This window comes from Melopsittacus undulatus, chromosome 11 (genome assembly GCF_012275295.1).
Source record: "Melopsittacus undulatus isolate bMelUnd1 chromosome 11, bMelUnd1.mat.Z, whole genome shotgun sequence".
NCBI classification, from domain to species: Eukaryota; Metazoa; Chordata; class Aves; order Psittaciformes; family Psittaculidae; genus Melopsittacus; species Melopsittacus undulatus.
Window position 1 is genome coordinate 3,338,224 of NC_047537.1, and position 15,256 is coordinate 3,353,479.

The window sequence follows — 15,256 nt, forward strand, 5'->3', positions numbered from 1 at the left end:
TTAAAACAGTAATAGAATGAAAATATTTGAGCATAGCTGGGGAGAGATTATTTGCCTTGCACTTTAAAACCCATCAAACCACTCTAGTTATATCTGCATGGTTAATTTCTTTAAATTCTATTAGAAAAAAAGAAATCAGTGTCTCTAACAGCCATATCACCATGGCAAAACACACTGTGGAATGATCACTTTATCCACTGAGCAATGCCTGCAACAGAAAGTGTTTCATATTTCCAGTGTTTTTGGGTTGGTCATAACTTTACAGAGCAGAGTTTAACAGAAAACGATTAATCATGAAGTGATAAACAAGATGCAGACTATTTACTAGAAGGTATGAAATCCATCATTTCCCTCTGGAATATTGTTTTGGCACAACTGAGAAGTGCCTCAGGAAGGAGTCTCGTCAAAACTTACTTGCCCAGACAGTACAGCTTGTATTCCAAAATACATAACTTATGTGAGTTTAAGCAATTTACAAGAGCAAAAGTGAAAAGGGGAAACATACTGTTCTCCCGGACAAGGCAGAATTCCAAAGTGCTCTGGCTCTCCAAGGTACAGTCTAAATCTACTGGGACATTAGGTTCACTCTGCTTCTCCAGCCGATACTGAGGACCTGAAACATAAAGTAACTTGTAAAATCATCTGTTTTCTAACAAAGTGATGGCTTATCATGTTCAACTAACATGAGGTTACTCGTAGCCTAGAAGTAAGGCAGGTAGATGTTTATGTTTCAAAGCTGTTTGCCAAAGGGAAGGACCCTGTCATCAAAAGATGGGGTGCAAAGAAACAGCATATTCCAGTCATCTTCAACTGTCTACCAACGCTCCCTGACAAACTCCTGCCCAACATTCCTGCATTATTCCTACACCAGATGAGTCTCTATTAAATACCCTGCCTGTGCTGCAAGACAGGGGTATTGCCTGTTGTAAAGCATACCTACTCAGATCTTGGTGTGTATCTATGTTGTACCCCAAGCCCACTCCTCTTCCAGACTGGGACTGCAGCCTGCTTCTGGAGCGTGGGCTCAACCCAACCTACACTCACACTTGGGAAGGCAAGAAAAGCTCAGCTGCTGCCTTGGTGGTGTCTGCACAGAACACGAAGAAACAGCTGGGAAGGAAAGCAGCCCTGCTTTTATGAATTGCATTTTGTCATGAAAACAAGCTCCATGACACCCAGCTTGGCTATTTCTACCTCTGCCAATGGCACATTTCTTGGAATGTGGTGCTTGAGAAGTGTGGGGTGAGGATTTCCTCACACCTCAGCAGCTATCAGCACTGCCTTCCAGGCTGACTAGAGACAGGGAGTCTGGCATCATCCAGCACCTCAAGGGCTGCATGGAGCAGAAAGGGTCATCAAGAGATCTTTTTCCAGAGATCTATACACTGTTAACACTGAACTGCACCAAACTTAAGCATGTGCAGATGCTATTATTTCCAATGAATTATTTTGATATATATCATGTTTAACTGTAAATCTTAAAGATTCAGGTGCCAACTTCCTTCTTCTGAAATCAACTCACCAAAGGACAGATGATATTGCTTAAAAAACTGCTTTCCAACTACATTAATGGATCCAACTACATTAACGGATCTCCACTATTGCTCACACCCAAGAGCTGAAGCGCACACAAAGTTCTCAGCTGTAATTTCTGTATAATTTGGTGAAATAACACTAAACAGACACCTGAAGAAAGCTGAAGTGATGCAAAGCACCTTTAACCAGGTCTTAATGTAGCAAACTCCCTAGAACTGAAACAATGAAATTTATTCCTTCTTTATCAGTACTTGAAATACTTCTGAATGTTTCCTGACTTTGAATTATGACAGTATATGATGAAATATTTAAAACATATAAAAAATCCGTATTTTAGCCTCAGATGCCATTCCTAAGAAATGGAATTTGTTAGCCAATTAATTTTAAATTTACTACAGCAGGATTTCAATTACAACTCCTCATTTCATCTCCCCAGAAGCCGTGTGAAGCACTCGCTGCACAGCCCAAGTGTGTTCTGCTCCTGAAGTGCAATATTATTTCTCGGTAAAATGGAGCTCCCTTATTCCAGGTGACACTCAGAGCACATCCAGAGCCAGGCTATTGGCAGGTCAGAGGAGGAGAGCACGACTGCTCCCTCCCTGCCGCAGCAACTGCATGTGTAGCTGGTTGAAGCATTTACGGAACAAACCACGCTCAAGAAGCAGCAGAGAAGTCTCATGCCAGCACAAAAAGAAAGGCAAATGCATAGAGCATCATCCTTTCTCCTCTCCCAGCTACTGGAAATGCGATTACAAATCTACACTAAATTAAATAAACAGAGGCCTGGCTTGTTAGGCAGAAGCAAAATATAGTGAATTGAAACAGATATCAAAGTGGTAAATCAATTTGTATTTAAAAACTGGTGTAGTCTGAAAACAGAATCAGTGACAGCAAAACCTGCTTGCTTTGTCTGTTTGCAAGCAGAGGTTCCCAAGCCACAGCCAAATGATGAACGATATCGAGCAATGACAAAGGCAGCAGAACTGCTGGTTCCATCTCAGTGTCCACGTTCTTGGTGCCTGCTACCAAGACTCTAATTCCAAGGTCTCCTACCATAGATAGAAATCACTAAGATCGGCTGACTCCAGTGTCCACCATTAAGTCCCAACTTCCTCATTCTTCATTACAGCCTCTCTCTCCCTTACACCCCAAAATCATTTACAATCAGAGCAGAGGAAGAAATGAAGTTGGCCCCTTCTGGAATCTTAAACCTCGCTGGGTGCCTCCATAGATGCCCTCTCAGGTGGATGCACCCACAACACATCTGTGATGAGCCAAGAGATCCATTCCATAGATCACACTTTCAAGCATCACCTATCCAACTAAATAATTTCTGTTTATACAATTTCCTCTCATTTGCACAGGGCTGTGTGGGAGCTGCAGCAGGGGACTGGCACCAAACCACACGTTGCTCTCTCAGCACAGAGACATGGGCTGACTGCCGCGTTTCCAACACAGAGGGATGGGACAAAAGGACAGATATCAATGCCATAAAGCCTTAAAACTGTCAGAGAATCACATGCACATGATGATAAGGGGACAAGATTAAAAGCAGGAGCTTGGCAGTGGTTTACAGTCCCTCTGTGTGGATCTGATTCCACCAGCTGGATCCACTCAAAGAACATCACCCAGCTCACAAACAATCCTCACGCCTCTGAACAAGCTTCCTGCCACCCTGTAGAGAGCCACTGGTGATCATATCCCTCAACACCACCAAGCCAATGTCAAAGGATGATCTTTACCGGGAGCAACTTGAGAAGTCTGTGAGCAGGTAAATTGTTTCATCCCATTTATCTCAAGACTGTATTAACTGTCTGCTAATAAAGGAATGACACAGAGCTACAGATCAGAAACCAAGGCAACCTTCCACATGAAGAACTCCTTTAAAACATAAAATACTATGAAATTTATATATATAAAGAGTATCTTAAATGATGTATTTTAAATATCTGTACACATTTACATGACCTTTGCTTCACAACAGATGAAAAATGTTAGGCTGATTCTGCAGAAGACGTTTACTTCTCTCCCAAGATCAAATGATGTCATTGTAGTAGAAATATTAGGTAATGTAATGGTCTCCTAACAGAATACTGCTCTGGGAATCACTACAAAATTCCAAGTGCTAATACCAAACTTGGATTTTATGGATTTCTGTAATCTGATGCGAATGCTCTGTGCAGCTGTAATATAAAGCTTTAAAATCCTGGTACGATTGGTCCTGGCCCATGACCCAGAGCTCTCCCACTGACAGCAGGGACCACAACTTGAGCACGTCCCACATCCAGCAGCATTGCCCAGGGCTCCCACAAAGCACTGCTTGCTGGAGCAAGGGGGCAGAGTAAATCATGTGCATTGTGTTCCACCACCAAGCTGGGAGCAAGTACGTGAAAATGGAAGTTACCACGGACAAAAATGCAGAAGACAAAGCCAATGAATACAAACCCCTCTTCTGGTTCTGCAATTTTGTCACAAATACTTGGAGAGACAGAAACTGTTGCTGGGTTACAGCAAGCTGGGCTGGAGAGACAAGTGTTCGCGTGGATGGAGAGGAAGAAGGGAACCAAAGCAGCCCTCTGAAATGAGCCACAACATGGTGAATGAGAAGGGGCTATACCCTCAAGCAAACTCTTTTTCTTTAATAGCCATCAGAGAATAGTTTGGGGTCCCAAAGGGAGGGTGAGATCCGTTCCCTTCCCCACTAGACCTGCTGGCCTGATGCATTAGGTCTTCTCCACTCCTGGGCCACGCTATGAGTCTAGACCACACCATGCAAATACTACCAGCAACAATAATCCCGTTCTTGACTTGCTTTGGTGACTGCCAGACCAGCAGCTGTGGAGGAATGGGGTTAGCACGGAGAGACAGAGCTGCTTACTCCCGGGGCCACACTCAGCATCTCACACCTCACCTGCGGAGCTTAACACACATCCCTTCTGCTACAATCCCCTTTTAACCACCTACACTGTGGTCTGCCTACAGACACTCATCTACTCCATCATTTCAAGATATCCCTTTGAACAGAGCAAGGTTTATCAGGAATTAAAAACAAACAAGGAAACAGCCCCCAGTGCCACCTCCACAACTTCCCTACCACACAAAGCAAAGGTGTCCTGGGAAGAATCCCACCGCATAATGAAATTAAGCAGTTCTCTTACAAAAGGCAAATGGCCATCCACATAACAACAAACCAATTCTGTTGCCATTTAAGCCGCAAAGCCTTCAGAATGGGGTTTTGAAAGCATGACCCGTCAGTTCTAATTTTTAGAACTTATCCTTTCAGTCAAGACTAGAAAAAGGCCCATTCCAACTTTTATCTTCACTACAAAGTGCTGTTATCTTGGGCTGATGTCAAGAGCTCTCTCTCTCTTTCTGCTGACAAGCAGAGACGAGAGAGATAAGATTGGGAACGAATCTCACTTCTCTGAGTAAATAAATAATCAATACTCATCTAAATGTAAATGAGAAAGTATCCCCCTCTGATAACAGGGCTCTTATCAAACAGCCAATTTTCTACAGACATTTGGCCTCAACCAAATCACCATCATTCAGCCCCAGCCTAATGGCTAAAAATCGTAACTAAATTGAACCGATCACCAGAGATCAACTAAGTTCAGCCATGGCTACTACAGGTTCAAATGTTTGGAATGCAATTTTTCCCCCATTAACTTTCAATAGCAATGAAGAATACCACGGTCAGGGGTTGAATCTGCACAATAAACAAACACCAACACTTAGGAAGAGAATGAGGCTTTAAACAAAACCCCAAAGAAAACCCACCTCCATCTCCAAACTAGTTAACAGGGTAAAATACGGACTGTAGAAAGATTTACTTCCATATTTAATGTTTGAGGAATTGTCAAACTTCAACTGAAAAGACCAGTAAAAGCAAAAAACCCCAAATGGCTTAAAACAGATCCAATATTTTACAGTATTAGTTTCTGCAACAAAACACATCACAACATCCTACTTAGTCTTTGTCTTTATGTCCTCTCAAGAGCTCCTACAATTCTCACTGAAGCCCCTGTTCCAGCTATGCTCTGTCAGCTCTTTCTGCTCTCTTTATGGCCCATGCATTTGTTCAAAACTCTTTCAAATTTCTGATTTCTGTAACACCCCCAGGATTTATGGCATCATGTGAGACAAAGCATTCCCTTTTGTTTCAACACATCACTTTTGGGACACGCAGCTCTTGGCTTAGGAACAACTATGACAAACCTCCCAATTCAGTCTCTACTGCACGCACCTCACAGACCCTCCTGTACTCAGCTGTGTCTTTTCCAAACCAGAAAAGATCTTCTCTCCTTAGCACCTACTCCTCATTTCACGTCTGTCCCATTTTCATGCTCATCTATTTCTATATCTTTTTACTTCTATATTATCATTTTTGAGATAAAATACAACAATTACAATGTGGGCACACCATGATTTATGGACTGGCAGACTTATGCTTTCTGTTTTGTTCTCTCCTCCTTTCCTAATTTCTGATGTTCAATTTGTCTTTCTGACTGTTCCTAAGCACTGAGCTGAAGTGTTCAGAGAACTACCCGTGACGATTCCAGGATACTTTTCTTGACTGATGGAAGGTAATTAGAGCCCATCATTGTATACATATAGTTACGGTTGCTTTTCACCAGGTATATTATTTTGCACTCATTGACACTGAATTCCCTCTCTCATTTTATTGTCCTGTCACTCAGCATTGTGAGATACCTCCGCAGTGCTTCACAGACAGCTTTTATTTGCACTATTCTTACTTCTTTTGTATCAACAGCACATTTTGTCACATCAGCATTCACATCCTTTTCCATGCCCCACATTAATGGAACAATGCAGGTTCTACCAGTTCCACTGGAACTCCACCAGTAACCTAGTTACTAATAACGGAGGGCCATTATTCCTATTCTTTGTTTCCTGTCTTTTAATCAATTATTAATCTATGTGAGGATCCTCCTTCTCATCCTGTGACAGCTTAATTGCTTCATGAGCCTTTGTCAAATCTTTTCTGGAAATCTAAGCATGCTGTATAAAACACATCATCCGTATTCAGATGGTCTCTGACTTCCTCAAAGGCTGCTCATCGGTTTCCACGGCACAACCTGCTCTGCTAAAGCGATGCCTGTTCTCTTCCTCAGTATATTGCATCCATCTGCATGTCATCTATTAATTCTGCTCGTTGCTGCAATTTCATTTTACAGTTTGCCTGGTAAGGAAGGCAAGGTACACTGGCCTCTCCTTCAACAAACTCTTGCCACCATCACATCTGAGAGAGCAGCAGACACAAGCAACATGTAATACATCACAGTCAACAGTAGAGCATCTTCGTGTCTGACCTCGACCAAGTCTCTCAGTGACTGTCTGCTCATGGTGGTTTGTGCTGCTTGTGGATTAGTTTTTCCTGGCACAGCTCCTCAGACAACTCTCTGCAGAAACACTCTGGCATGAGAACATCTCCAGCCTCCAAACACCAGAGCTGCTGATGCCCACAGCAGGAAGAGGCACGGACCCACTGTATTTCAGCATGACACTACAACTCATCTCTTTTATAGCACAAGACAACCTGTCCCTGGTGAGCCAGCAAACACCTGAGACCACCTGGATGTCCACTGAGGTGAAGGATGTGATATTCTGGCTCGTCTTCCAAAAGATAAGCACATGCAAGAGCATGTCACTGTGTGGGGACAAGCAGTGCAGGCACAGCACAGTGACAGGGGATGAGCTTTCCTGTGGGTACAGCTGTACTTCCAAAATAACACATGAAAAATCAAAGTTTAAAGACAGGCAGTCCTCACCTAATAGCCAACGCAGTAGATGCCAGGCAGACAGTAAATAAGCAAAGTGAACATGAGCTATGTTCCAGGCTCTGTCCCTGCACAGGCAGGGAAGTAGTCAAAAGAAAATAGTTGATAAACATTTAATGGTGATGTCTGGGGTGCTTTCCTATTTCAAGTTTCTCCTTTCACAAGGATACGTGATTTATTGCCTCACTGCTCCAACCCTAGGTTTTGAAAGTGTGATTTCTTTTGAGTTTAAACTATATTTATATTTATTTTTTTGTTATCACTTTTTTATTATTGCCATAGAAAATATTTGCTGGAAATATGTTGCAGCTATTACAAGGTCATAAAAAAGAGGAGGTTTATGTATTTCTATCATTTCAAATAGTCTGTCAGAAAGTATCAGTCGCGCTAAGTGTAAGACTACTGGATTCCAGCTTTCCCTCTGCCAGCACATGGGCAGCATATGGAAGAATTAAAATAGCTCAGCAGCATGAATGCTTCTTGGGAGCTGGCTGGGAGCAGGCAAACTGTGGCACCACATCATCCCTGGGAGGTCCTCCTGGGTGCAGCCTGCCCATGAGGGGCATGGGGGAAGACTAGGTTTCCTATCAATACTAGACACTGACCCTGGGCCAGAGGAGGAATACCAGGCAGAAACAAAGAGGACTGAAGAAGGAAAGGGATCAATACACTGCAGAGAACACAGAAACTGGGAACAGGGAAAGGGCTCAGGCCTCCTTCCATAGGATTTTTTTTAGAACATGACAGAAAGGGCAAGGATTCCATTGTGTGCTTGGCAATGACAATAAAACAACAGAAAATATGTAAACAGTTTGAGAGGAAATAGCTGTAAAGCCAGAATGTTTACATCTCAAATCCTACTGCTCTGAGGACATCTTAAATCTGTTTATCCGTTAAAAATCCCCAAAGCCCCTCAACACCTCTGAAGTGGAATAAAGATTTTATCATTACAAATGCAAATAGTGGTTAATAAATAAAGATATCGAAATAGTGAAAACAAACTTTTAACATTGCTCACAAGCAAGAGACTTTTTTTTGGGTCCAATCTGTTTTTCCTTAACTTGCACTGTTGTGACATGACTGAATTTTACACACAGTTATCTGCTGCTCTCTGCAGAAATACAGATGGTTTTTGTAGAAATAAACAGTCATTTATATGAAACAATTGTAAAATAGTTTATGGAAACCAGTGGTGTAATGCATTCAAATAAATGCCAGGACCGGCTGATGGAGAGCCAAGGTGTTAAATCACACTGCTTAAGAATTCAGCTGTGGGAAACAGATAGTAAATCCAGAGTGACAGAATTTCCAGTGATGGCAAAGGTTTCTGACATCTAGTCCAGTACACAAAAACTACAGCAGTTCAAACCCATTTTACTTAACACTACCTTGACAGCCAGTGAAATTAAAGAATTTAGTCAAAAGCCCCTTAAAAAGAAACAAACACTTCATTTATGTATTGCTTTTTTGTAGTATAGAAAACATGCAGCATGACTAGCAGCAAACCAGTCTTTGCAGTATACTAACAGAAGTGCTTATTTAATTGCTGCTTTAGAGCCGTGTTCTTTTTGCCTTAGCAATATGTAGCTCTAAATAAAGCTGAAAGGAGAAAGAAATAATCATTTTTTTGATCTATAATGTGATGTACGTATAGCAGAAATACACTATACAGGCTTGCTGGGGTTTTCTAATCACAAATTTAGGGGACCATGTCAGGGCAAGCAGCTGCACGGGGTACTGGCAGAGCAGCACATGTTAAAGCTCTGCACCCTGAGTCCTCTCCACGCTCTGATACCCAAGAGATGGCACCAGTGTGAACATCCTGCAGCCCAAGCTTGGCTGCTTATTTGTGATGCAGATCAATGTGGGGGCTCTGCCTTACTGACTCGGATTATGAAGTGAGAAAGCACTTTGCCCTGCTCACACTCGTGTAAGTGATGGTCTTGGGGCAGCACAACAGGCTGGGTGGGTGTGTTTCACAAAACACTAGCAGGAAGGAGATGGCTCCATAAAGGCACCTGGGGTATCAGCATTATCTTCTTTCCATCAGAATGGGTAAAAGAAACAAAAAGTCTCTATCATCCAAACACTGAACCGCAGAATGCAAAATGTCACATAAATTACAGCTTTATTACCAATCCAGAAGAACCCATAGCTGTTTGATTTCAATACCAACAGCTCTAAAATAGACTCAGTTCAATATTTCACTTTAATTTCAGAGGCCAGGCCTGAAATATTTTCCTCACCCATTCGGGCTGATGTCCAGAATCCCATCAGCCCAAACACACTGGACTAACCAGCTATTTCTATCCTGACAAACTAGTCACAAACTTTATACCCGATGAGCCGTTCCACGCACGCCAACACCCCCATCCCCTCCTCACATCAGTGTCTGCTCAGCATCAGCAGGCTGGTGAGAAAGGGCTTGCTGAAATAAATTATTACCACTACAAACCAGAGATGGAGTTTGTAGGCAGAAGGAAATGATTTTGAGCAGCCCCTATTGCACCCTCTCCAGCACAGAGGGGCTCCCCCTGTGCCACACCAATCCTGCTGAGGGAAAACTGCTATGAGAATAACAAGCAAGGGATCCTTCCTCTTTCCCTAACAGACATCGTAGCAGAAAGCAAGCGAGTATCAGACCCAAACACAGCTCCAGGAGAGGTGGGAGGAGGCAGAGGGTTCTAAGCCCAAGAGGTATGGAAAGACACAAAATAGGTGAGCCTCTCCAAGGACAGCCAGTTCCTCACCATGCCTAGCACGGGACTGGCCAACCAGCGAGAAACTTGGCACAACCTGGAGCTACACACTTCACTTACACCTCTGTTACTACACTGAAACCTGGCACAACCATGGCTATGCATTTCACTTGCACCTCCATTACTTCATTGCCTCTTTGGCAAAAGGGGTGTGTAGCAAGTAGTAAAGTCTTGCCCTAAGATCTGCAAATATTGATGATGTTCTCAACTTAAATCTTGCTAATGTAAGGAGATTAGCTTAATGCAAGGAAAACCAGGATTTCTGAAGCATCTCCAGGTAAAGCCACTCAATAACTGGGTTGCAAGACTCTGCAGGGATGCTATAATTATCCAAAACAAAGCACTGAAAGCCAGAGAAACTCAAAACTACCATTAAGCAGAAAAGCATGCATGTAAACACAAGGAAATACAAATTAATTGGCTTTTCACTGTCACAGATGCTGGGGCTTCCATCTCTTGAAGAGTCAGAGCAAACATATGCATCGCCTACTCTAACATATTTACTTTTAAATTTAAACTCCTCAGTTACCGTCACGCAATGACAGTATCAAACTTTAATGGCAGTTTATTCTAATTGTGGTTCATGTCTGAAAAACGCTTAAATCACAGGGCTGTGGTTTTACATACTTTATCTTCCTAGTTATCCTTTTTTATAGATATAAATTAATATATATATATGTAATACAAATACAGACATATCCCCCCTTTTCAGCCATTGCTTTTTGTCCCATTCCTCTGCCTACCAGTGGGGATGAGGAAGCAAAACCCCAAGCAAGACCTACAGCTCCTCCTGCAGTAAGAGCAGTCACCCCAGCCCCAACCCAGCAGCACACTGGCACATGTCAGGAGGCCTTTGAGTGAACGGGTCTTGCCTGGCCTGAACACAGCCCATCAGTTCCTCCTCTCCTCCACTTTCCAACACCCTGATAACTCCCACAATGAACTGGGAGAGTAGGCACCATCCAAAAGATGCCCAAAAATTAACACTTTGCCCCTTGCTTTGTGTTCTCCTGCCATACGCAAGCACCTGCTTGGAAAGGAGAACCACCACCCCTGCTCCAAAGGGTGGCTGCTCTAGGACCCCCTGCCCTGAGCTCAGAGCACAGGCTCACATAGGATCCAGACCCACTCTCTGGAGCCACTGTGCCCATTCCTGGCACTTTGGGAACGCCAGCTCTCCTTTGCGTGTGTGGGAGACAGGAGCAAGACAAATGAAATCCGGCACCACAGCAGCAAGACCAAGTATTTACAAACATATCTGCTGAGATACTCCAGGAACAGGAAAATTGTGGGACAGGTTTAAACGAAAACTGTCAGCATTGCAGCATCCACATGATTTCCCGTGGGCCTGGCAGGGTGCTTGACAGTAAGTGGGTTTTCACTCAAGCAGCATCTTTGCAATGCTGTCTGTGCTTTTGTCCTGTGTTAAGTTTTGGGTAAAATGTGTTTATAAACAGTTTCAGAAAGCATGTTTGAGGGATTCGAAGTTAAAAGTGGTGCTGAGACTGTTTTGTTGGAAAGTGAATTTTCATACAAAACTCAGATCTCTGTTCCCTGGCTGCTTTCCGAATGGAAGATGAGCCTCATGCCGCTCTCTTTATTTTGAGCTTCTGTTCTCCAGGTTCTGAAGGATAACTTAACAGCTCTGTGTGAACAAAACCAAAACTCAGGAATCATACACCATTACAAAACATGCTTTTGTAAGAGATCCTGCTCTGCGTTACCTGGTGGAGAAACAGATTATTTTAAGTGGCCTGTGCAGCTTTGATTCTGTCGTATAGACTAAAACATGATATGGAGACTTATTTTTAGGTCCTATTCCTGTTTCTTGGATTTCTCTCTCTCCTTATTATTCAGCTTCCTGTGGCAGTGAGATAATACACGTATCCAGGCTAGTAAGATTATTTTAGACTATTTTTGGTCACTTTACACATTTTAAAGAATGCAAAAAGCACTGGTTGACAGCTGTTAGGGACTTGAATGTTATTGTAAAGCAGCTGTTTTCATTTATAGGAAAAGTATTAGTCTCTCTCCAAGCTGAACAGAATACTAAGTTAATAACTCACTCTAACCTATGGAAAATACAGGTCATGTCTGAGAAATGTTGGCAGAAGGTATTGTTTATAACAATTAAACTTGTATAGCATTTTGTTCTTAAAAGGACTGAGTGTTTCTGGCCCATGGACGTTTGCAGTTTGAAGCAGCTATTAAATAACCATCCGTAGCATGTTCACCCTGCAAAGAATTCCTCCTTAAAATCAGACAAGATTAATCAGACAAGGCTTCTCTGTTCACAAGAAATTCCAAATGAAGAGAGGCTGACATGGACCAGAAACAGTCGGGATCATTCTAACATTTCAGCATTTTACACTGTTTAGTTTTGTCTCTAATTTCCTTCAAAGCACATTCAGTTTTCATATACTGACATCAATGCCTAATTTGTTTGAAAACAAAGCCTCTGTACACATTCCCTCTGCATTCTTATTTACTTTATATTAGTATTAATAGTCCGTTCAGTCAAGCTCTGGAGGAAAAGGCAGCTGGCATCCCAGGGAATGTATTTGCTGAAGAGCAAAGGGAATGAGATAGCTCAAAGGCGAGGAAGATAACTTTCAAGTGTGTATGTCGTTCCTGCACATATTTGACTTGAGAATCATCATGGCATCAAGATACACAAAGTATCAAGAATGAAGTCATCATCTTTCTTATGTTCTTAACACTGTAAGCCATGCAAGCATATTTTATAGAAAATATTGAATGCGGGCTTTAGTGCAGATATAAAAAGCCTGATAAGATCAACTTGCCTGCTGCACATTGTGGGATGCTGTCAGACCCAGGCTCAGCCGTGCTGTGGTGTCTGAACATAAGGCACTCTGCACTTCATCTGTGCTTCCCTTGGTCCAACTGAAAGTCTTCCTAAAAAGTAGGATTTAAAATGTACATCTATACCACAACCTAAATTCCAAGGCTGAGCAATATGCAAGTCCTGGTAAAAGTAAGGCTGGTAGAAATACACACGAGCTTGACTGTATAGGAAAATCATTCAATGGTAAAGCAAATCAAGTTATACTGACAATGGTATTTTACAGTTACACAACATGATCTGTGTGACCTACAAAACTTCCTCTGCAATGCATAAGCGTGGGATTTAAAAGCATCTCTAATATCTACCTTTTTTAGAAGCTAATATTAAGCCTCTCACTGATTTCTAGGGAGGAGAATTACACCAAGGACTAAACCACCCAAATCTCACCTTCTAAAAAAGCTTTTCAAGACTCCCTTATTATATCCGTCCAAAACCCAGACAGCACCATGTCTGGCATTTTCCCTGATACACTCAGGAAGAACAAGAAGTTCCTATGCTCATGATTCCAAGCATGTGACTCCCTTTCTGTAGATCTGCCACACTGCCGACCAGTTTTATATTTAAACCATCAGCTGCTGGAGTGCTCACACTGTTCCTCAATGAGATCCTCAAGGATCCTCAGGAAACATCCTCAAAGAGACCTAGACATGGCAATGGTATAGACATACCAATCCTTAAACCATCTGTGGATATCGAGCTCTCCACAGGGCCTTAACCCCAGCACCTCAGCATTGACCAGGCCAACGTGACACACACAGCACAGGCTCTGCAGCACTGAAGGGAGCTTTCAGCTTCCCCCTCTTTGCTGCCATGGCCAGGATATCACCGTATCCTTAGTCTCTTTCTCCCCCATTCTGCCTATGCTGAGAAAACACACTTGGCATGAGGGATGTCCCCGAGCCTCCCTCAAGGTGGTCTGTTGCTGGATTAGACCAGTGTCCTCTGGGAGCTCATTCCACAACCAGGAGTGTTTCATTTCCAGCTCTCACGTAAAATATGCATGTGCAATACATGCTGCTGAGCTCACAATAGGTTAAACAAATGGATGATAAAGTATTCTACTTAGTTATTTTTCATTACCATAAGAAAACATCAATTACATTTTCTATTTTATGAGTGTACACAAGGGAATCCATTACAATAACAGAGAGGTTATATGACTGTTTCTGCTGCCTCTTTCCCAAGCAAAAAGAACAGTTAGTTTTTAAAGACAATGAAACCAGTGCAGAGAAAAGGAAGGCACATCAGCATATCTGCATAGACAGTTCCTATCCTGATTTATCCAGCCTGACTCCAACTAATTAAACATCTGCCTCAACAATTTCCTCTGCAGATCTGTCCCCTCCAGTATGTAGAACTGACTGGCTCTAACAGGCTTTTCCTAACTTCAGCCATTCCCATGTACCTCTTCCAGTTGGTTATTTGGGCATGTGGCAAGAGATGATTCAGTATTCCCATGAATCCCCTGCTGCTGCTACCTGTGGTGGGACAGGTCAACATAATAATCTAACTCGAGATAGAAACATAGAATAGTTAGGGTTAGAAAGGACCATAAGATCATCAAGTTCCAACCCCCCTGCCATGGGCAGGGACACCTCACACTAAACCATATCACCCAAGGCTCTATCCAACCTGGCCTTGAACACCGCCAGGGATGGAGCATTCACAGCTTCCCTGGGCAACCCATTCCAGTGCCTCACCACCCTAACAGTAAAGAATTTCTTCCTTATATCCAATCTAAACTTCCCTTGTTTAAGTTTTAACCCATTACCCCTTGTCCTATCACTACAGTCCCTAATGAAAAGTTCCTCCCCAGCATCCCTAAAACCCCCCTTCAGATACTGGAAGGCTGCTATGAAGTCTCCGAATATCATTTCCTTTAATTTCATGCAGTTTTAAACAGAAGTCAAAAATGGAAAGGCTGACAAGGTTATCAAGTCACAGAGGTGACTGAGGAGGATGGATTTTTAGGGACCTGCAACTCAACTGCTTGTTGGAAAACCTACTTGTGAACTGCAGGCTACTGCCTGGATAACATAATTATACAAAACTAGTCTAGTATTTCAGCTGTAGTCACACTGGAACATACCCTTCCTGACTACACAACTGAAGTTCTTCAATGTCCTCCTCACCCAAAACAGCCAACCAAGGTTTGCATTTTCCTACAAACATGGGACCAAATTGAAAACTGTCAGGTGAAAGTCGGTCACAAAGCAATTTCTTATACAAGTACCTGAAAACAGCATCAGCTGTAAATGTAATGAATTCATTTGCCCTGTGAGGACTGGTCTGGA

General features: G+C 42.6%; 1 protein-coding gene across 2 annotated transcripts in view; it reads right to left on the reverse strand.

The window, feature by feature from the left end:
• Window positions 1-15,256, reverse strand: part of MAPKAP1 (MAPK associated protein 1) — a 97,491-nt gene that overhangs the window by 25,325 nt on the left and 56,910 nt on the right. The window contains exon 8 of one of the 2 annotated variants that reach the window (XM_034067777.1): window positions 506-613. The exons of the other annotated variant lie outside the window; for it this stretch is intronic. Coding sequence (XP_033923668.1) covers window positions 506-613 — 108 coding nt within the window. The remainder of the gene's footprint in view (window positions 1-505; window positions 614-15,256) is intronic. 2 annotated transcript variants of the gene reach the window in all.